Here is a 22,116-nt window from a genome sequence, read left to right on the forward strand (position 1 = left end):
TTTGAGTTGAATTCTGGTAAATCATGTCAAGAGAATGGCCGGTATTCCCAAGCTGTTCGCCGAGTTCCTATCGACCAAAATGCGGCAGCAATTGATGTTCGTTCTAGACGTCACAACTGAACAACTCACCAACTTGCAATTGAAGGTCTGAACTTTGTAACGTCATTTTCATTCCCACTGAATGATATTCTTTGCCCATTGAGCCATGCATCCTCGCACGTTAGCAAGACTCACCTCCCTTTCCACTCATCTCCGTCGAACACCTCTCCCTTCTGCTCATTCGAAGTTAATGTCATGTACTACAATTCCGCCAGATAATTCAACCTTTCAACTGCCACCGTTGAACTTTCCAATCTCTGCTGTGCCAAAGAAGAATCCACCCGACAGGGGACGGCATATAAAGACTGCTGCAGCGCTCATCATCGGGTGCGTATGTATTCTGAATATGACGAAACGGAAAAACTGAGAGCAAACTTGTCAAGGGACGAAATTCTGAATGGAAAGACGCTCGACCGGAACTCCAATTACTTTGCACGATTCTGTTTTGAGCATGGTATCCAACTGTGAGTGTTGCTCCCTGCATTGGTCCGCCTTGCCTCGTCGCCCAATTCAAACGTGCAGGAAACGCGTAGAAGTGATAGCAGATGACGAAGATGAAATGTACGTGCGTCGCTTGTAACATCTCGTATTGCAGGGGCACAGCTGCTCAGCAGAACCCCAGTATCGAGGCCAGTCGGAGAATGGTGCAATCGTATGACTTTGTGGTGACGTCGGGTGGTATTGGGCCTACCCATGATGGTACGTTTTATGTGAAATATTATTTTTGGCACACGACCGTGACGCTATTCGCTCGTAGACATAACATATGCGTCTTTGGCAAAGTCTTTTGATCAGGGCCTCGTATATCACAATGAAACCCTCGCTCGGATGGAGGAGTCTGGTAAGCAACGAGCTTGGATATCAAAGCAGAGCGAGGAACAACAAACGGCACGGAAACGTATGGCATTGTTCCCTGATGCGGCTGAGGTGATTTTCGTTGCAAGCGATATATGGGTGGTAAGCATGCTTAAATACGGCTCCAAGATTGGTTGCTGATTTCGAAAAGCCCGTCGTTCGCTTACAAGGGAAACTTTGTATATTTCCAGGGATACCCAGCCTCTTCCAAAAGATGCTAGATAACCTAAAACCTTTCCTTCCTCTCCCGCCTGAAGAGGAGCGACCTTTCCGGCTCCAAGTGTTCACGGGGTAAGCATTTCATGACCATGCGGTTCGTAATGATATACTGATCGTAATTTTAGATTACCCGAGTCGTCCATTGCCCCGTTCCTCACCGACCTTCAAAAGCGAGTACAACCTGAGGGTATTCGGATAGGCTCCTATCCAGTCCTACAGAAAGGTGTGTACGTATCGCTCATAGGCGCGGATCGTGGCCGTGTACATCAGCTTGGCGTAGAGGTCGAGAAAGAAGTGGAAGGACGTGTCGTTACCGAGGCAGAAGCAGAAGCCAAGCGGCAATTGGGCTGCCAGTGATTGAATGTTCGTTCTTTTGTATCATATACTTTCCGGATGTGCGGACCACATTGGCGCGCTGTATTTTGTTGCCTCTTTATTTTTGCATACAATCCTGCACACTTTGCTTCATACTTGCCCACTTGTTTTCTTGGCTTAATTCCATCGTTCTTTCGTTTCTCCTGCTTGGTGAACGAACGCACGGCGGCGTTAATGAGGTACACGCTACCTGAAGTGGGGATCCTTCGTCACCGTAAATAGGGTCTTTGTCAAGTTTTTGATGATTTCAATACTTGTCTTCTCATCCTCCCTACCATAACACACATCCCCGTCCTTTCCGAGTTCTTTGGGATAAGTTCCGACCATCTAAAATTGACCGTCCAAGTCCTGCAAATTTCAAAAGCCTGTACCCCACGCCTGCAGGAATGATAACGACATGCCCAATGTTAACTTCTGTTTCTGCCCTTCCAGGATTGTCCTCTTCATCAAAACATAGCCTCGCACGACCAGATGCGATGCATAGTATTTCAAGAGTAGTGGTGCGGAAGTGCGTCGAGCTGTACGTAGTGTACCTCCACTGGGGTTCGACAACGCCGACGGACCTTATATTGGCAGTAGCTGGTATCGACGATGGGAAACATTCATGATTTATGACTCATAAGGTGGTTTTCCAGTGTAGTTTGCTGATTAGTGGAAGAACTCAGGAGAATTCGGAATTACAAAGTTTGGTCAAGCTTGTTCGAGACATGTGTTCTTCTACTAATTAAACGTCTTCAATGCTTGAGCAAGGTGAAATTCGTTCACCGTGACAACCCAGCTAGGACTCGACAACGAACGGCTTACATGTCGTCAACCACACTGTACCGAGCGAGAGTGGAAACATTGGGTCAGTCAACATCGGTTCACCCGAACAAGACAGGCTACCACGCCGGTAAGCCGCGAGGTTAGATGAAAATTACTCATACTCACTACATCATTTTCAAGCAATAATGGCTCACATAAATCAGCACCAGGGCAACATTACCAGAAGATTACAAATATTGGTCTATTTATTGTGTTATCGATGTGGCACCGATATATCTGCAGCGGATCGTTTAACTGCGATAATCTCGAACTCGCTCCACTACCACCTCGATCAGCTGAATACTAATGCCCCGTTAATACGCAGTTTTGGTCTCTAGCTCCAATATCTAAGAAGGTGATCACATCTTTCCGATGAAGAATCGATAACGGCGTCTTTGGCACACGCGATCTACGTTGATCAACAATGTCTCTAATTGGACTTCGCTTTCGGCAGGTACTCAAGGCACGATGTGACGGGGGGAGCTTGGTGCGAGAGCATACAGCCAGCATTCACACGCTCTTCCTTTTCGGTTGGTAGGTTCGACGATATCCATTCTCCTTGGTCCAGACTGATCTCTGCACTATAGCTAGAGAATCGGGCTTGTTTATTCTTGTCTGCCTCGTGATAGTTGATCACCCTCGAACAGATCATCATGTGCTATTGCCTTGTCCTAACTCGGCTCACGATCTGGCTTCCAAAGAAAGAATTTTGATAGATAGAAACATGGAATGTTCGTCTTCGTCCAGAGATGCGCATGTTGATCTACCATGTACAGAGAAACTGATTATTTTGCAAGCCAAATCCAAGTCATCTTTACGATGCTACCTTTAATATCCATAGCCTCATGTTCAATCAATCAGCCTTCAGGTAGCCAGTCATTCTCCACGACCCCAATTCTCAATGGAAATGTCAAGCCACACGACAACGCATTTGCCTAACACAGCATCCAAAAAATGGTGACTAGTTTACTTTCACTGCTTAGAGCGTCAATGACATTAAATCGAGTCCTTTGGGGTCAGTCACCCTACATGTATCTTTCCTTTGTATATAAAGGTCCCCGAGACTCACTTAACAGTTGACTCGTTCGCATTTCTCATTCGAATCTGTCTACTACACTTCACGCAATGTCTACTCCTACTTCCAATGAGGTGCACCGCACCAATGCGCCATTGTGAGGATTGCTTTGATGCGTGAAAGCTGCAGGTCGCTGATCGACTCAGGGATATCTTGTTCCTCCAAGACGCTACAGAGACTCAACAACCCTACATCGACACTGCACGCAACGAGATCAAACAGATTTGTAACACCCTTTTATCCGGGGGGAAATTCGCCCCGCAAGACATCAGATTCGGTCTTGTGGCCTTCCGCGACCACCCTCCTCAAGAGGACAGCTTTGTTACACAAGAATACCCCTTCACGTCTGACGTTGCAAGTTTTGCGTCTGACTTGGCCAGCTTAACCGCGGAAGGCGGTGGAGATGAACCCGATTGTCAAGGCGATGCTTTGGTCGCTGCCTACAAGGCTGACTGGAGGGACGAAGCGACAAAGGTTGTTGTGCTGGTTACTGATTCACTCCCGCATGGAGTCAGACCCATGAACAACGACGGCGACGGCTTCCCTCTAGGGTGTCCACTTCGTAAGTCATACTTTTGTTCTTGAGTCATAATGGATCAGCGACTAATGCCAAATTAGAACATGACCCGCTCAGTATTGCGACGAGCATGGGAAAGGCTGGCATCACTCTGGTATGTCGATCATCTTACATCTCGTGCTAGAGCCTAATGTCAACACAGTATGTGATTGCGTGCGAGCCTACTTTGAGCCAGAATTATGGGGTTAGCTTATTTTCTTTATGCTGCCGTGTCAGATATTTTATTGATTACCCAGAGAGCGCGCGGTTTCTACCAAGGATTGGCGAAGAGAACGGGGTAAGACGATCACACTAGCTTCGATAATTGATCAACAAATTCACTATTCGTGATAGAGGGAAAATGGTCGATCTGAGCGATCTGAGCGTGTTGCCCACTCTCATCGCTGGTTCTGCTCTAGAAGCAGTCGACAGCGAGCTTTACGTTACAAAGCATCGGGCTGAAGTTCGCAGCATCGCGGACAAGGAGAATATCAACGTCAACGAGATTTCGTTGAGGCTACACAAGGACTTGGTGGCTGCAGGCGTGCAGCACAGCACTCTTGTCGTCGATAACGTGTACCACAAGAACTTCGAGGCTGCAGGCGTCCAACAGAGCACCCTCGTTGTCGATACCGTACGCGAACAGCAAGACCAGCATGTCGACACGTGGTTTAATGCTGAGAATCTTGGCGAAGGGAGGAACAAGATCCAGCAGGTAAGTCAAGTGTCGATGGATCTTCTTGATTCTCATAACTCCATCCAGGTTGGAGGCGATCGTGTTGTCGAAAATTACCAGGCCAATGTGGTGGTGGCGGAACAATCAGCTGCTGTGGAGACGCAGCCGATCAGCTTGGCTCAGGTGATTTATTCCTCGCTCGTATCGATGTCGATGTTTTTAGTGACCACTTTTACAAGGTCGAGACTGTCGTTCACAAGTGTCTTGTGAGAGCATTATGAATGTTGTTTTCGCGGATATGTACTAGTATTACCCGGCTGGAAAAATGTAACATCATGACGATTTTCACTAGTTGCCGGTATTAAGCTCTAAATCCAACAACAAAGGGAATATTATGGGCGCTAAAACTTTTTGATATTAAAGAATCGTGAACGTGGATGGAACGTGTATGATAACGTGAATGCACGAAAGACGTATCTATGATATTCAAGTCTGGAAAGTCTATTGGGGGGCCTCCCCTCAATAGCGGCAGGACCCCTGATAATGCCTATGGAACCCAGTCAGCGATCCGGACAGAAATTGACCCAAATGACCATTTGTCCCAGGTTACGATCCGGACATCCATGGCTGATTTTAGGGTCAACCTGGGTGCCCCATCCGGACATCAATGAAGATATGTGGTCAAGGTACAATGGTGTAGTGGTTACAATATGTGTATGATGTTGATCAATGCTTGACTGCACAAGTTCGAACCACGCTTTTTAGTACTGTCTGTTCAAAAATTTATGAATCAGAGCCTGATTTCTGATGAAGGCTGACATATTTATCTGACGTGCGGGTCAAGCAAAAAAATAAAATTAAACGAAGGTTCTCTGCCCGATGCAACTGTCATCTTTCACTGCCGTCAATTTGCCTTCCTTCCCTCTACTGCCTTCCTCTGTATTCTCACTCCTGCACCTCAGACGACACCCTCAGGACTTGAACTGGCGCCCGCTGATGTCTCCGTGTTCGAAACCTTACGTCACACTTTGCCTCGACTGATCGAAGCAGCAAAACTTTTCCGCAAGCGAGTGGGCCAGACCGGAGTGGATGAGGATGCTGAATAGCGATAATTGTATGCTCGTATATCACCCTAGCTACTCTTGAAAAAAAAAACGTGTTTTTGAGAATTTTTGAGCACCCAGGTTCGAATCCGGACAAAATTTGCGCTCATGGGCGAACCCAGGACGGGATCCGGACAAAATTGGCCAGAATCCATCCGGACAAGTTGGGGCCTCCGCCAACCTGGGTTCCAAAGGCATTATCAGGGGTCCTATAGCGGCGTGGCAATATATTTATTACATGATAATCAAGGTTTTTTCGAACCTGGGGGAACTTGAAGTCATCGATTCATCATCCACTGCAACCGTGACCATATAGAGCGGCAACAAAGGGGCGACGAACTCGGACTAAGATATCATTCTACAGCAATGAAACTCTGAATCCCTTACGGTAGCGGGAATAACCGAAGCTACCCACGTACTTAGGATGGTTCAAGTTCATCAACTTCTCTGTGGTGCCATTATGACACTGATAATCTCGTCCTTCTATATAACAGCGATATATGCGTGGGGTTAGCAAATATGCCCCCGCACCTTCGTGCATCTGCAAGGCTGTAGACGGCTGCAGATCTTATTTTTGCCATGGCTTCAAACATGTCATTAGATGCTACGTGTTTACTGTCATTAGCGCTCGAGGGCGTGACATATGGTGAGCACTACAAGCACCTTCTTCGTCCTATGCCCACCGGGCTGAACTCACTTCCCTAGGTTTTTCAACCCTCATGTTTATCGGTACTGTGTGGGCTTTGGCCTACAAACAGCGCATACAGGATGTCAGTCGCCCAATCATTGTGGTGGCCATCCTGCTATTCATACTGAGTACTGCGGTATGCACTCTTTCCTCTTACATATATTGACATGTGTTGACTTTCTCAAAGCATATGGTCGTGAATATCATTCGCGTTGAAGATGGACTAGTGAAGTATCGTGACACAATCCTGGGTGGACCAGTGGCGTTCTTTGCCGATCCTTCTCAATACACATTTACGATCGGGAATGTGTTATACGGCTTGCAAACTTTACTGGGTGACGGGGTATTGGTGAGTTCATGCTTTTCTAGCAGCTGAAATGCCTCTGGGCTCACACAGAACCGTCCGGCTGACTCGGAAGATTTATCGATGCTATGTTGTATGGCAATCAGTCTTGGTCATCGTCGTACCGAGCATGCTGTGGTGCAGTGTTGCAGGTTAGTTCGCGATAATGTCCACGATTTATGAAATTGTGTTTTCTGACGTTACATCGCAGTGTCTGTCATTGCTGTAAACTACACTTTTTCGCAAATCAAAAGTGACTCCAGTCAAATCTATGAAAACGAGCGTGGAGCACCTGCACATTGGGTTAATGTATTCTACGTGTCGACTATCGCAACAAATTTATTGAGTTCAGGTGAGTCAATTTTTTTGGGGATGGTGCCAAGGCTTGAACATGTCTAGGGTTACTTGCGTATCGCGTCTGGATGATCGAACGTGATGTCTCTCCAGGTCGTGCCAGGAAGAACAATATGATGCCAATTGTGCGCGTGCTTGTGGATTCTGCTGTTTTGTACTCTGTGGCGCTCTTGACCGCATTGATCACTTATGCGCGCTCGAACAATGGACAACTTGTTATACACGAAATGGTGATTCCGTCGTTGACATCTGTTATTCGACAAAAGCTGAACTTTGAACTACTAGGTTACGCCCATCATATCGATCGCCTTCTATATGGTCCTTATTCGCGTTGCAATCAACAGAAAACACAGTCATATGTCGACTATAGGCCCGGGGATAACCGATTCAACAGACCCAGGCACTTTGCAGCAGTATCCTATGCGGCCCTTGCAATTTTATAGATCCACACATAATGACAATAAAGCAGTTTATGGAATAGGAAGCGAAGGCCGGCCATCGACATTCGCAGCAGAGTCCCGAAAGGGCTCCCTATCGAACTTGCAACCAGACTGAATGTATCTTGTATGTCGTTTGTTCTGTATTTTCCCGTAGGTTTGTTGTGCTTCTACTATAACATATCACTATGCCTGCACACAGCTCTGCAATAAGCGGGATGATATGAGATTGGATGACTTCCCGCAGCGTTTAGAACGCTGTTCTAGTTCTAAACACAGTTCATGTCCAAACGCTGTCTACTTCTGCTCCAAGAGCTTTCTCCGGTTTATTGACCATGTCGTTGTATATCCGCGAAAATGGCATAGGCCACCCCGAGGATTTTTACACCAGAAGAGAGCAGCAGAAATAATGTCACTACCACGTATTCAGCATTCAACGCCATGTCCCGCAATTCCATCAACGTTTTTCGAAATGGCTGGATTCAAGGCATGAAATCACAAATATCCTTCGATTAAGTGAGTCTTGGCTCCCACCGCGAGTCCTCTGAATAAATTAATTCTTGCCAAAGCAGTTTTGTACGGTCCATGCGCATGATCGTGCACTCCATCACTTACACCACGACAGTTGACGCTATATAACCTCAATACCATCGAAAGATACCAGGGATCTCGCCATGAACAGAAGAGTCCAGCCTGAAGATATCACTCATCACAGTAGCCTGAGGCACCAGGGCAGGAAGAATCGAAGGAGGGCCCAGTCAAACGGAACTGAATAGTCATCGCGACTCTTGAACCTACAAAAAGCTTTGTCCATTCTGCTCGCGAGTCACTACCCAAGGGTGTTGGGTCGGAATCCAGTAAGACGCACACCAGCACTTGTCTAAGCGTATGTTGGCCGGTACATCTTATTTGATACCCGACAAGATATGCGCCAATTTACAAAAGTATGATGGGCAGTCAGACTCATCCACAGACATGTACCAGACCTGTCCCAAGCTATCTATGACTATATAAGCTTCCACGGTACGTTACATTAGTCTTTCCCTCAGTCCAACAAGCATGGTTGACGTTCGATTTTAGCCAACACGCGCGGCACCTACTGGTCCGTCACCCCTCAGTCATACATAAAACCACCATCTTCTGGGGGAAACTCCAAACGTGCGGACCCTGTCGAGCACCACGACATGTAAACCATTCCAGAGGGTGTCTCGCATCCCTACATTCTCTTGTTTGTTCTCAAACATCCGATCATTCGTATGGAAGACCTCGGAAGATCGAGCTTACCTCCATCTACAGAAGTTTCCGATATCACTGCTTTTTAATGTCAATTAGATAGGTAGGGAGGAGAGAAATTTTGTCGTTTCCATCGTATTCTGATTGTTCATTGTAGTTCATGTCTTTACCAACGCTCTTATTAAGACTTATTCGACATAAGTTGTTGTGTAATCCTTGTGAAAATAGACACCGTGTGTCAACCGTGTGTAACTGTTGTGTCATGAGCCATACGAGCCCTCGCTTCGTGTTTGTCACGGTTCGCTGTTAACTCTCACCGCGATCTCGTTCTGTACCACAGGACAGCTCTCATCATAAACCAGATCACCTCTACTTCAGGACGCACACTAAGATCTCCCAATGGCAACAATTGACGCTCAGGTCCTCAGGGAAATGATTAAACAATTTCGAGTTCTTATCATAGGAAGAGCAAACGCAGGCAAAACGTCCATTCTTCACAAGGTCTGCAATACCACGGATGAACCAGAAATTTACGATACCAAAGGACACAAGGTACGATCGATGATTTATGTGAGATGTGATGCACAGCTTTATTGCTGATAAATTGTGGATAGATCAATGCGGCCGTCGTGGAATCATCAATCAAGGTGCTTGCACAATTTTCCCTGCAGGCATACACACTCTGACAGACGATCAGCGTGGAAACCATGACATCCGAAACGAAATGGTGTTCAAAAGCAATCCTGGTTTAGTCTTCCATGACTCATGCGGTTTCGAAGCGGGTTCTGAAGAGGAATTCGAGGATATGAAGAATTTTATCTCAGAACGGGCAAATGCGACGAGATTGGAGGACCGCCTCCATGCGATTTGGTAAGTGAATCCATCCTGACGTTCAGCGCTTGTTGATTTCCATCAGGTACTGTATTCCGATGGACGACCATTGTCGAACATTTCAACGATCAGAGGAGAAGTTCTTCTCAGAGTGCGACACTGGGCACAGCGAGTTTTCAGGTCTATTTTCCTATGCTTTTCTCGGACTAAATGATCCGTCTTCAGTTCCTGTGATTGTGGTATTCACCAAGTTTGAAGCTTTACGTCCAGTCGCGTTCGGAGAACTCAAGAAGCAACTGAAAGGGGCATCAGGAGAAGAGCGCTCAAGAAGGATTGCTCAGCGGGTCGAAGAACTATTTACTAACACAGGTGTCTTGGATCGGTTGTGCGGTCCTGACAACCGTGCACGTCCTAAGTCCCATGTACGCTTGGCGAGTAAGTGGTTCAAATTGACTCATGCCACATCAAAGTTGATATTAGTCACCATCCTAGATATGGATAAACCGGATACAAACTGCAACCTTCTACTGGAACACACCACTCTAGCATTGGACAACAAAGAATTGCAGTTGTGCCTGATTTCGACACAACAGTCAAACCTGGAGCTTTGCATCAAGTGTGCTGTCGGGTGAGTCGCACAGTTGCAAGTCACATATTTTTGTTTCAACATAATCTAGAACAATCGTTGAACGTGTACAGCAATCCGGGCCAATTGAAGTCGATCAGTATTTAATTACTAAGTGGTTTCCACATCTGAAAGTAAGACGAAGATTGATTCAATCCGACGATGCCCTTGTAATAGCGCTCATGAATGGTAAATATTGAAGTGCTGAAACTGTAGACAGTCTGATAAATTTTCCTCGATTGTAGTTATCTATCGTTAACAGCTGGTAAGATTGCGTTTTAAGAAGGTCAAACAGCATGAACAACACTGATGGCTTGCACCTGTTCACCTATTGACAGTCGGTAAGTGCATTGAAGGTTTCGAGTCCTGGACCGATACTCATGATCCCCATCCCTTGCTGCTGCTCGCCTGTTGACAGGGAGTAAGTGCCTTGATGGTTTCGAGTACTGGACCAATGCTCATGATCCCCATCCCTTACTGCTGCTCGCATGTTGACAGTGGGTAAGTGGCTTGATGGTTTCGAGTCCTCAACCGATGCTCATGATCCCCATCCCTTGCTGCTGCTCGCCTGTTGACAGGGAGTAAGTGCCTTGATGGTTTCGAGTACTGGACCAATGCTCATGATCCCCATCCCTTACTGCTGCTCGCCTGTTGGCAGCTCGTAAGTGGCGTGATGGTTTCGAGTCCTCGACCGATGCTCATGATCCCCGTCCCTTACTGCTGCTCGCCTGTTGACAGTTCGTAAGTGCATTGAAGGTTTCGAGTCCTGGACCGATACTCATGATCCCCATGCCTTACTGCTGCTCGCCTGTTGACAGGAAGTAAGTGGCTTGATGGTTTCGAGTCCTCGACTGATGCTCATGATCCCCATCCCTTGCTGCTGCTCGCCTGTTGACAGGAAGTAAGTGCCTCGAATGTTTTGAGTCCTCGACCGATGCTCATGATCCCCATGCCTTGCTGCTGCTCGCCTGTTGACAGGAAGTAAGTGCCTCGAATGTTTTGAGTCCTTGACCGATGCTCATGATCCCCATCCCTTGCTGCTGCTCGCCTGTTGACAGTCGGTAAGTGCATTGATGGTTTCGAGTCCTCGACCAATGCTCATGATCTCCATCCCTTACTGCTGCTCGCCTGTTGACAGAGAGTAAGTGGTTTGACGGTTTCAAGTCCTCGACCAATGCTCATGATCCCTTGCTGCTGCTCGCCTGTTGACAGTCGGTAAGTCGCTTGATGGTTTCGAGTCCTCGACCGATGCTCATGATCTCCATGCCTTGCTGCTGCTCGCCTGTTGGCAGTTCGTAAGTGGCGTGATGGTTTCGAGTCCTCGATCGATGCTCATGATCCCCATCTCTTGCTACTACTCGCCTGTTGACAGAATGTAAGTGCCTCGAATGTTTCGAGTCCTCGAGACCGATGCTTATGATCCCCATCCCTTGCTACTGCTTGCCTGTTGACAGTACGTAAGTGGCTTGATAGATTCGAGTACTGGACCGATGCTCATGATCCCCATCCCTTGCTGCTGCTCGCCTGTTGACAGAGAGTCAGTGGCTTGATGGTTTCGAGTCCTCGACCGATGCTCATGATCCCCATCCCTTGCTGCTGCTTGCCTGTTGACAGCCGGTAAGTGGCTTGATGGTTTCGAGTCCTCGACCGATGCTCATGATCTCCATTCCTTGCTTCTGCTCGCCTGTTGACAGAATGTAAGTGCCTTGATACTTTCCAATCCTCGACAGATGCTGACAATCGCTGCTGCTCACCCGTTGATACTAGTAGCACGTGAGTCACTTAATTGTTTTCTGCTTGTAATCCATGTGCAGAAGTCTTACATCTTCCTATTGGTTGTTTGGCAGGTGGTATGTGCCTTGATCATATCTTGTATTGACATAACACTGAATACTTTAACTCGTGTTCATAGTCTCATGTGAGCATCTTCTATTCTCTCATACAAGTCGAATCACGATTACTCATATGCATAGTTCGTTGAGTGCCCCTCACCAGTGATGGCTTATTTTCCATATTCACATATCTTGCATATTCTCTTGCCCCGCGCAGAATGTGAATCGTTTTACCCTCATACTGTGAAGCATTAAATGTATTGATCATTTTGACTGGTTCTTTCACTCTGTAGGACGTAAGTATACTTCAATCACTCGAGGACTCCAACCACATAATCTCCTGTATCCATGATATGTTCGCAGAATGTGTGTAAATCATGTCCCGTCTGGATCCTATATTACTCCACTGACAAATAATCTTATTGAATCAGCTTGTACGTCCATGAATGGTACATCTTCGCCGTTATGTAGTGGTACTCATCTGGTTCCAACTCTTGACAGTTTGTGAAGTCACTTATCATTGTCTACGACCCTGTGGTTGGTTGTTTACAACTGTCACGGTTCGCCAAATAGAATGTGCGTCTCTGTTATTAACCATATATCAATGTGCAACCTCATGATTCTGACCCTTTCCCGCAGAATGCAAGTACTTTTTTCTTTGGGGTTGATTCTGATACCCACACCATGAACTTGTTGTCAGGTGAAGACCGAGATAGAGGACACTATGCGCATCCTTCAGCCTGTGGTAGGTTGGTTTTGCTCCGCGTTAATACTCAGTGCTGTAAGACTGTGCAACAGGCTCTGGGGGGATCATTGTTTACTGCTTATTCAAACATCATCATTCATACTGGCCATTGGTTAGTTTCCCAGCGCATGATCAGTTGTAGTTCTTATGACAGGAAGCAGCTACTATCATCGTTCTCGAGTAGTCTGCCTTTCTGCTGAATAATGACTCCAACAAGCTGGAGAGCGTTAGGTCTGCCGTGGACCATTACATGAAATCTCCGACGGCCGTCGCTGTGGAGAAAGGAGCGAAAGAGATTTCTCGCTCAGACTACAAGAAGGAGGAACTAAAGATAAAGATTCTTGACTTCATCCTTGAAAATCGCATGTGTACGTCCCTCGCTTCGTTGTGAACTCGAAGTTAAACAACTGCCCGCAGCAAAGGACTTGGCAGCAAAGAAGTAGATGATTCTCGAGCCAAGTTTCCCGCTTCTTTCTGCGTTTTGCTCATACTATGCGCTCCCATTGCGTACGATACCAAGCACGCCAACTTTAACTCCAGAGCGGTGCGGACTGTGACGTTTCCTTGTTTCCGATGCTCTTCCTCATGTTATGTACTATACTCGACACTTCAGCTTCAACTGCTGGATGCTGTAGACTGTATCGGGTTTCAACACCTGTTTTTCGCATCTCATCATATCGCGTTCTGTTTTGTACTATATAGACCGTGACTCAGGCTTGCTCTCGTCAAATAATCGCTCTTCATTCTTATCTTCAATTATGAGAATTCGAGAACTGGCTTGGTATGATTCAATGCTGAGGTGGATGGGTATGGCAACGACAACATTATGTTGGGACAGCACGCCGCCTGCGGGAGTAAGTCATGTACATCATGAAACTCTGGGAGACTGTTGTCGCAGGCCAAACGCATTTCAAGTTCTTTTTGCACAACTTCGTGTTTTGTTCGTCAACTAATTTGTTTATTGCTGCACGATATGGTAATTCACTACCAAAATACCTGACTAGAATTTTTGTTGACCCCAACAGTTCACCCGTGTGCGCCTACTCAGCTTCAAATTATCACTAAAATCATGCTGCTCGTTCAGGTCTATTCTCTATTTGCTGGCAAGCCGTTGTCCTGCGGAATGTCTTGGATAACATTAAAATCGAGCCAATATTTAATGGGAACTGAGGTCAATCAGCGACGTCAACGCTAGTGAGCTTCCGTCGCTTACTGGTCACGAAGATAGCGTGTCACTAATACTATTTTGTTGTCAATCTCTATGTGCTATCAATAACACGACGGATGCCATTAGGCCTATATGTCCATTAATGCGAAGGCAGCTTGTTACGACTTCGTCGCAGACTCCTCTAGCGAGTCTATGTTGAATCTTGATGACCATCCTTGGCTAAGTACGATCAAGTCAAATTTCTCGAGGGGAGCTGAATTATATTAGCCTACAGCTGCAACGGCTACAATTTCAAGGACTCATGCGTTCACTGATGCTATGACCTCGGTCCTCATTCGATAGCAAGCTCTCGGTCGTATTATAATGCACCAAGTATTCATTTACTACCAGCGTGGTCAATAGCATCACCGGTCTAGGCACAACGCATCGTCCTGTGGGGGCCGGTACAAAGGACCGTGGGATCACTGTATATCTTTTCACGAAACTTTGCCTTCAGATACTGTATACTGAATCACTCTCCTGCGCCTGTTCCCCACGCCTGCAGGAATGGTAACGACATGCCCAATGTCGACTTCTGTTTCTGCCCTTCCATGGTTGTTCTCTTCATCAAAACATAGCCTCGCACGACCAGATGCGATGCATAGTACTTCACGAGTAGTGGTACGGAAGTGCGTCGAGCTGCACGTAGTGTACCTCCACTGGGGCTCGACAACGCCGATGGACCTTAGATTGGCAGTAGCTGATATCGACGATGGGAAACATTCATGATATATGATAAGGTGGTTTTCCAGTGTAGTTTGCTGATTAGTGGGAGAATTCGTCAACCACACTGTACCGAGCGAGAGTAGAAACATGACTTACTGTGGCTCGGTGGGTCAGTCAATAATCGTACACATATACCAGACAGGCTGCCACGCCGGTAAGCCGCGAGGCTAGATGAAAACTACTCATACTCACTACACCCCGTTTATTCACCATTGGCTCACATAGAGCACCGGGGCAACAAACAGGTTTGCCGCTGCCGCAGTAGAAGGGACAGTCACTCTCATCACTGACAAGTGGCATAGACACTGTCAACTTGAAAGCAGCAGCAACGGCGAGGATGAAGGAGAGACGCATTTTTTGTAAGATGTGAGATGGACTCTAGAAAAAAAGTTGAGGGGGACGGTAGGAGGACAACTTGCTTTTATGTCCTGTGCAGTGTGCACCCGAGAAGCCCCATCGGATAGATGATATTTGTATTGCCAGCAGACCTCCGAGTCATGCTCTGTACTTGACATTCTCTTAGCAATAAAATGCTGATGGCACACGTAATTCCGACCCGTTGTTGCATACAGTTTGGGATAGGTGACACGACGATTCCTGGAGCTGTGATCAAATTTGGGATGAAGCTGGGAAGACACTCGAAGAGGTTGTCAAGATAAATTAACCATTAATTATCATTTTATTCGGAACGACGAATATTCACGAAAACTTGGCTTGTAAGACGCGTGACGTCACCATCAAGGAGACTCTGTCATCAAAACATAACCTCGCACGACCAGATGCGATGCATAGTACTTCATGAATAATGGTGCGGACGTGCGTCGAGCTGTACGTAATGTACCTCCACTGGGGCTTAGATTGGCAGTGGCTGATATCGACGATGGGAAACATACATGATATATGATAAGGTAGTTTTCCAGTGTAGTTTGCTGATTAGTGGGAGGATTTGTCAACCACACTGTACCGAGCGAGAGTGGAAACACGACTTACTGTAACTCGGTGGGTCAGTCGATATTCATACACACAAACAAGAGAGGCTGCCACGCCGGTAAGCCGCGAGGTTAGATGAAAACTACTCATACTCACTACACCCTCTTCATTCCTCATCGGCTCACATAGAGCATTGGAGCAACAAACAGTTTCGCTGCTGCCGCAGTAGAAGGGACAGTCACTCTCATCACTGACAAGTGGCATAGACACTGTCAACTTGAAAGCAGCAGCAACGGCGAGGATGAAGGAGAGACGCATTGTTTGTAAGATGTGAGATGGACTCTAGAAAAAAAGTTGAGGGGTACGGTAGAAGGACAACTTGCTTTTATGTCCTGTGGACCCGAAAACCTCCTTCAGATAGATGTTTGTGTTGCCAGCAGACCTACCTCCGAGTCATGCTCTGTACTTGACATTCCCTTAGCGATCATTTAGATGCTGGTGGCCAACCCCTTGTTGCAGTGACAGCCTGGGATAGGTGACGCGACGATTCCTGGAGTTTGGATCAAGATGTGTTTGTGATGAAGCTGGGAAGACACTCGAAGATCTGGTCGTTCGTTGTCAAGATAAATGAATTATTAATTATGTGAACTTCTGATTTTGGTTCGACGAATATTCACGAAAACTTGGCCTGCGACGCGTGACGTCACCATGAAGGAGGCCGAGAAGTATCAGGCCTTCATGACCCTGTAGTTCAAGCGAACAGGCTTTGTAATAGGCCCCAAATCTCCTCCCGAAATGACCCGATCGAAAAATACGGCTCCTACAATGTACATAATGACACCACCATCCTCTATCATTATCTAATCCATTGTTAACTATTTAAAAACCAGTTGCTACCAAAGACCAGGAAATTCTAGTCTTCAAGTTTGTTCCCTCAACTAGACCATGTTCAAGGCGCGCCTGAGTGTTGTATGTGGTCGTGTGCAACCTCGCCCGGCAAAATCGTCGGCCACCGCGGCCCGGACGTTTACTTCGTCTGCACCACGGAGTAAACAACGTTTGGTCATATTGGGTTCAGGCTGGGGAGGCTACGAGATTCTAAGAGCCATCGATAAAAAGCGTTGGAGTTAGTCTCTGACTGCGTCCGCGTGAACGTGGCGTTGACGGCCCCCCTTTCCAGATGTCACGATGGTTTCACCAACCAATGCTTTCAACTTTACGCCTTTGCTCGCCAGCTGCGCTGTTGGTACCCTCGAATTCCGCTGTGCGGTCGAACCGGTGCGTCATATCATACTTCCATCACATGTCCTCACATTAATATCAATCTCAGGTACGGAGGTTTTCTCCACAAGTAGTAAGTCAGATTTACTAGGGATGTATTGGTCCGCATGCCACCGAGAACTAATCCATGTTTGACTTTTAGGCTTGTTACCAGGCCTGGTGTGATACAATCGGTCTGTTTACGCTTCCTTTGGCCATCGTAGGGATCTAATCATGATGTTTGTTTGTTTAGACTTCAAGCAAAAGACCCTGAAATGCGTAGGTACCCATTCAAAAGCCTATGATCATGATATACTAAGCAACACATTTCAGATGCCTGCAACGGCTCCTTTACAATATGAAGGATCTGCCTCTGCCCCTCTCGCAGGCACAACCACAACAGACACTTCGTACCCGGCGAGTACGGGTAACGCGTTCAACTTACGTTACGACAAGTTGGTCATAGCTGTTGGTGCTTACTCACAAAGTACGTGGACTGTACCGTGATCCATATCATTCTGACAAAATTAATGATAGCATTCAACGTACCTGGCGTCAAGGAGCACGCACATTTCCTCAAAGACGTGCGAGATGCTCGGGCAATTAGGACGCGCATAATAGATTGTAAGTGTATCTACTCGTTGTGATAGACATTGCTTACCTTGCCTAGGTTTCGAGCAGGCCAATCAACCTGTCCTCTCTGACGTCCAACGCCGAAACTTGCTCAACTTCTGCATTGTCGGTAAGTATCTGGTCTCTGATGACATTTAATTCTCTATGGTGATATAACACTTCATAGGTGGTGGACCCACGGGTGTCGAATTCTCGGCAGAGTTGCACGACTTGCTGCATGCTGAGATTGAGAAACACTATCCGACACTCGCACGTATGGCTAAAATCACACTCTACGACGTAGCGCCAAACATCCTCGGCAATTTTGACAAGTCCCTGGGAATGTAGGTGGCTTGTGTCGTTCTCCGCTATCCCTGACAAGCTTCGAATTTACAGTTATGCTGAGAATAAGTTCCGGAGAGATGGTATCAGTATCAAAACGAGACATCATGTGGAGCGTGTTGAGAAGGTCCGAATAACGCAATACAGTTATTCCAAATCTCGACGCTGATTATTATACAGGACCGCATGTTCGTTAAAGAACAAGGAGAAGGTCCGCAGTCAACATTACTAATCGTTTAGTCAACCTCTTGCTCACCACAGCGCTGTAGTTCCATTTGGTCTCCTTGTTTGGAGTACCGGATTGGCTCCTAATCCGCTTATCCAGTCAATTGATTCTCTTGAGAAACATGATAAGACACAAAGGTCCGCAGCCATGCTTGGTCAGCCGCGAAGCCAGGCTGATGCATGTGGCTGTCTCTAGTCTTTTTACTGATCAAAACCTTAACGTGCTTACAAAAGAGGGCCACGCAGATCCAGATGTTTGGGCTATCGGTGACGCTGCGAACATCAAAGGACAGCTCCACCCCGCCACAGCGCAAGGTCCGTCTGCCCTTAACCCTATCTGGCGCTCATGGGCTGCGGGTTTCTCGTCCTAACAACGTCTATTTACAGTCGCGAATCAGAAAGGAAAATACCTGGCGCAGAAGCTTAACAAAATTGTTAAGGATCAGGAGCACACAAAGCCCTTTGAATTTCAAAACCAGGGGAGCTTAGCTTACCTGGGAGACTGGTGCGTGGCGGTCCATCAGAAGGCGAAAATTTCTGATTCGGCTCTACAGGAAAGCAATCTATGATCGGTCGAGTGCTGATACTGTCAAGACTAAGGAGACCGGACGTTTAGCGTGGCTCCTATGGCGTTCCGCGTATTTCACCATGACCCTCAGCGTCAGGAACAAGTGCGTGGCTCCATTTCGCAGTTGATTATAGGGCGTCTGATGTATACTGCTTAGAATTCTGGTGCCTACGTATTGGTGAGTTCTGCGTCATTCCGATTGACATTCTATGATCTCATCTTATTCCTGTACAGGTTCCTAAATTGTATGTTTTTGGCTGTGTACTCCGGTGATATCATGATGCTAATACAGGACGCAGGGATTTTCGGCCGCGATCTGACACGCTTCTGATTTTCATGGCTGCGCCACCTACACCACGCTCATTTCACTCATAGGTGAGTCATGATCTGTTGCGGTGGCCACCTCGCCTAATTTGATAACAGACTGTACAGACTTAGAGATATTACCATACATATGAATTCGTGTTGTTATGTTTACCGCTACAGTGCCAATAATATGGTTGATGACATACAAGAAATAATGCATAGAGATCATTCAAGAATCACAAGCAAGGATATTAGTGAGTCGAAAGTACCATAGGAAAGACCAAAGATTGCCAAGAGATAATCGTAACAACGGGACGGAAAGACACGTTACAAAATGGTAACAGCTTTTCTTCGGATTTTGCGCTTTTCAGGTGGCACTGGGGAGGTTGCTACACAGGTCCGATATTAGCAAAACAACTTCTAGAAACGGGAACGCCATGACTCACGCTTGGGCTGCGCAGCTGCTGGTTTATCCGTAACTGCCTTGGCACTAAACCCTCCCACAAAATCCTTCTCGTCTTTGACGATCTCAGGCGCCACCCCACAACCCTGAAGGTCTGCCATCAGCGTCGACCAAGCAGGTTTGATATTCTTGGAAGATTCGATGATACCCCTAGTGGCGATTCCGACATGGGCCACATGGACAAAGGAGTGGGGCGCGGGGCTGGAGATTATCCGAGGGCTCACTGGAGAAGTTTTAGGTACCTTCTGCTTTTCTTTCTTGTCCTTGCTAGATTTGAAGAGGAAGGGCCGGAAGACTAAAACACGTGTTATGGCATGGCAGCAAGGGGCGAACATTTACTGAAGCTCACAATGGTGCCGCGTCCGATCCGAGACTTTTTTGTAGAAGACGCTTGCTTCTTCATCTTCATCGAAGCAAAGTCCGAACATGCGACTCTGACGCAGAATTTTCGATTTATTTGCAGCGTGGTAAAAAAAAAGGTAACAAGACGTACTGTTCCGGAAAAATAATGGAAGAAAGGTTTGTCTTTGGTGTATTCGAAGACCTCGGGGATGGAGAATGTCCAAACCACACGGTCTGTCTTCATGTCAACGAGGCGAAACCAGTATTTCTCTTTGAGACGCATACCATGACCGCCTCGCTTCGGAGGAGACGTGTCATGGTGTGTGTCTCGGTCGCGTCCGAAGACCAGAATTCCTTTGAGCTTGGAGTAGCTCCAGTTTAAATGAGGATTGTTGAAAGGCGCGTAGTAAATTCGAACTCCAGCGGTGGCGACGACTTTCTGTACGCTGGGTTCGAGAACGGATGAAATGTATGGGTGGCGTTGCTGGTCCTCAGCGGTGAACGCTGACGAGGGGTCATGCATATGCGTTAAAAATGTGTGATAATCTGGACAAATAGGTGGTTTTGGAGTTGGTGATCGATCGCGGAAAGAAACAACAGAGACGGAACGTGTGTTTATGTATCGTTCGATAAACACAGGAGAGCGCCTGTGGGGAAGAGAAGGATGCAGCGTGGCCCCCTCGTGTCATTATAATCTCTCACCGGTAACGCAGGACCGTTTAAGGTATGATTCTTGTTGCTCAGCTGAGGGCATACCGTGATCTAGTGGCTGTTCCCGGTGATTGCCCGTGAAGATGAGCCAGTGCCTCCTTGATCCTAGTGTCTGAATCCATTTTAGCAGTCAAGGGCTCAAGTGCCCATCGCAGCGCTAAACAAGCCGTATCTTTCCGGCTGTAAATGATTTTTCAACATGTAATACTGCTCGTGGTGTAAATTGCAATTTCACTGATTACTCACTTTGCCATCTGCTTGTTAGTCGGAGATGACTCGGAGGCTTACGAACGGGGCGTGTTAGGTTGCCAGGGAGGAGGTCCCCAAAAACAAGTCCTCATGCTGAGGATTCTCATACGTACACATGAGGATGAGAATGTGATCGTTGTTGAAACGTCGAGGAGCAGCCTCGCTTCCCTACCACAGGAATCTTGGTCATCCCGCGGTGGACTGTTTGGGCGGAAGACCGGGCCTCGACGACCGTGACATAACAACTTCAGATTACGATAATGTTACGTGTTACCCAATTCCATTAATTAATGGCTATGAAATCGTCCGTATGTAGGTTGTACTATACAACGTCTAATCAAGAGTACCTGACATTGTGCCCCGAAAGCCCCAAAAATGTCACTGTCGGGGACACATGATGTAGTGATACTGAAGTTGCAGGCGATTAGCGAGTGTGAAGTACTTGATCATGCTACCAAGTCAACATGGACCGCAAAGCAACCTGCCATTGGCAGAGAAATTTTCGCGAGCTGCACGAGTTCAACAGTCTGTTGCATATGGAAATCACATCACTGAGTTTCGTCTGTCACATTCTCTGATGCTTCTTCAGCAGCGCAGTCATAGCAGAGGCCTGAGCTTCTACATTCGGAACAACCACTGGCATTAATGCACGAGAACTTGTCGCAGCGTGAACAGCAGCAAGTGATATCAGCAGCCCTTCATGTGCAACAATCACATATGCAGACAGCTTGATACACGCACCATTCACAAATTCGGCACAAACATGACCACAATCGAAAGGGCAGCTTGGATCCCAGTGACCACGGCGTAACTCCGCCAGAAATGGAGGATGCTCATCGCTTTTAGGAGACTCGGCCTATCTGGCAACATTCATAATCAAATAATGGCGGGTCGCAGTGATCACAATCCGAAAGTTTCGGTGAGCCGATGCGGGCTATAAAGTTTTGCCACTTCAATAACTCTGCCGCCAATCACATCAAGACAATAGATCGATATGAATAAGCTCTTACTTGCACCTTATCTTGTTTCCTCCGACTTACTAGGCGATAACATTATTTGTTCTCGGATGTCTGTGATATCGCAAGAGCAAAATCATAGATATCCACCACAATCGGCGCGAGGGGGAGGATACGAAGATCTTGCACCTTGTATTCGATCTGCATGTCCTGTAGTATGGGGGACAAATCGCTTAGAAGTATCAGTGAATGGATGAAAAATTCTGAATCTACAAATGTCATAGACAAGGGTCATGACTCGGACACTATGGGTTCTCTGTATTGACAATTTGAGTCTGTCATGCGGTTCGTTTTGAAGGTCCAAAATTC

General features: G+C 46.9%; 9 protein-coding genes across 9 annotated transcripts; 5 read left to right on the forward strand and 4 right to left on the reverse strand.

Annotated features, from left to right (window-relative positions):
* Positions 1-289: 289 nt before the first annotated feature.
* Positions 290-1,530, forward strand: EDB93DRAFT_1075427 (MoaB/Mog domain-containing protein; the record flags this gene model as incomplete). Its single annotated transcript, XM_041445164.1, has 7 exons — positions 290-426; positions 483-563; positions 622-660; positions 722-798; positions 857-1,056; positions 1,106-1,245; positions 1,299-1,530. 7 exons carry the CDS (start codon positions 290-292, stop codon positions 1,528-1,530), a joined length of 906 nt encoding a protein of 301 aa, XP_041313289.1.
* Positions 1,531-1,909: 379 nt separating this feature from the next.
* EDB93DRAFT_1072222 (uncharacterized protein) lies at positions 1,910-2,164 on the reverse strand (the record flags this gene model as incomplete). The annotated part of the gene is made up of 1 exon (XM_041444985.1): positions 1,910-2,164. A coding segment is annotated over one exon (255 nt), but the record flags the coding sequence as incomplete, so codon positions are not given.
* Positions 2,165-3,371: 1,207 nt separating this feature from the next.
* Positions 3,372-5,070, forward strand: EDB93DRAFT_1218319 (uncharacterized protein). Its single transcript, XM_041451103.1, has 8 exons — positions 3,372-3,524; positions 3,574-3,989; positions 4,046-4,098; positions 4,147-4,188; positions 4,241-4,281; positions 4,338-4,698; positions 4,747-4,842; positions 4,899-5,070. The coding sequence occupies exons 1-8, from the start codon at positions 3,478-3,480 to the stop codon at positions 4,938-4,940; spliced, it is 1,098 nt and encodes a 365-aa protein (XP_041313291.1). The 5' UTR covers positions 3,372-3,477; the 3' UTR covers positions 4,941-5,070.
* An 871-nt stretch (positions 5,071-5,941) lies between these two features.
* On the forward strand, positions 5,942-8,063 carry EDB93DRAFT_1218323 (uncharacterized protein). The gene is made up of 7 exons (XM_041451104.1): positions 5,942-6,408; positions 6,468-6,586; positions 6,638-6,799; positions 6,870-6,945; positions 7,005-7,145; positions 7,193-7,377; positions 7,433-8,063. Exons 1-7 carry the CDS (start codon positions 6,342-6,344, stop codon positions 7,700-7,702), a joined length of 1,020 nt encoding a protein of 339 aa, XP_041313292.1. The 5' UTR covers positions 5,942-6,341; the 3' UTR covers positions 7,703-8,063.
* A 1,006-nt stretch (positions 8,064-9,069) lies between these two features.
* On the forward strand, positions 9,070-10,413 carry EDB93DRAFT_294165 (GTP-binding protein). Its single transcript, XM_041456000.1, has 5 exons — positions 9,070-9,369; positions 9,432-9,464; positions 9,515-9,687; positions 9,734-10,083; positions 10,141-10,413. The coding sequence occupies exons 1-5, from the start codon at positions 9,217-9,219 to the stop codon at positions 10,278-10,280; spliced, it is 849 nt and encodes a 282-aa protein (XP_041313293.1). The 5' UTR covers positions 9,070-9,216; the 3' UTR covers positions 10,281-10,413.
* Positions 10,414-14,494: 4,081 nt separating this feature from the next.
* EDB93DRAFT_1099901 (uncharacterized protein) lies at positions 14,495-15,137 on the reverse strand (the record flags this gene model as incomplete). The annotated part of the gene is made up of 2 exons (XM_041446957.1): positions 14,495-14,757; positions 15,005-15,137. The coding sequence occupies 2 exons, from the start codon at positions 15,135-15,137 to the stop codon at positions 14,495-14,497; spliced, it is 396 nt and encodes a 131-aa protein (XP_041313294.1).
* Positions 15,138-15,354: 217 nt separating this feature from the next.
* On the reverse strand, positions 15,355-16,191 carry EDB93DRAFT_294310 (uncharacterized protein). The gene is made up of 4 exons (XM_041456001.1): positions 15,774-16,191; positions 15,677-15,712; positions 15,487-15,624; positions 15,355-15,420 (listed from the first exon to the last, which is right to left on the reverse strand). The coding sequence occupies exons 1-3, from the start codon at positions 16,029-16,031 to the stop codon at positions 15,580-15,582; spliced, it is 339 nt and encodes a 112-aa protein (XP_041313295.1). The 5' UTR covers positions 16,032-16,191; the 3' UTR covers positions 15,355-15,420; positions 15,487-15,579.
* A 303-nt stretch (positions 16,192-16,494) lies between these two features.
* On the forward strand, positions 16,495-19,329 carry EDB93DRAFT_1218329 (FAD/NAD(P)-binding domain-containing protein). Its single transcript, XM_041451105.1, has 19 exons — positions 16,495-16,839; positions 16,894-16,991; positions 17,044-17,067; positions 17,137-17,167; positions 17,227-17,252; positions 17,307-17,460; positions 17,511-17,597; positions 17,644-17,715; positions 17,773-17,929; positions 17,982-18,054; positions 18,108-18,138; positions 18,197-18,290; positions 18,349-18,467; positions 18,540-18,657; positions 18,707-18,823; positions 18,878-18,898; positions 18,955-18,965; positions 19,020-19,095; positions 19,144-19,329. The coding sequence occupies exons 1-18, from the start codon at positions 16,659-16,661 to the stop codon at positions 19,049-19,051; spliced, it is 1,446 nt and encodes a 481-aa protein (XP_041313296.1). The 5' UTR covers positions 16,495-16,658; the 3' UTR covers positions 19,052-19,095; positions 19,144-19,329.
* Positions 18,868-20,462, reverse strand: EDB93DRAFT_294384 (uncharacterized protein). Its single transcript, XM_041456002.1, has 4 exons — positions 19,983-20,462; positions 19,839-19,923; positions 19,473-19,784; positions 18,868-19,415 (listed from the first exon to the last, which is right to left on the reverse strand). The coding sequence occupies exons 1-4, from the start codon at positions 20,352-20,354 to the stop codon at positions 19,354-19,356; spliced, it is 831 nt and encodes a 276-aa protein (XP_041313297.1). The 5' UTR covers positions 20,355-20,462; the 3' UTR covers positions 18,868-19,353.
* Positions 20,463-22,116: the final 1,654 nt, after the last annotated feature.

Source organism: Suillus bovinus (assembly GCF_016758785.1).
Source record: "Suillus bovinus strain UH-Sbo-P2 chromosome Unknown EDB93scaffold_2, whole genome shotgun sequence".
NCBI classification, from domain to species: Eukaryota; Fungi; Basidiomycota; class Agaricomycetes; order Boletales; family Suillaceae; genus Suillus; species Suillus bovinus.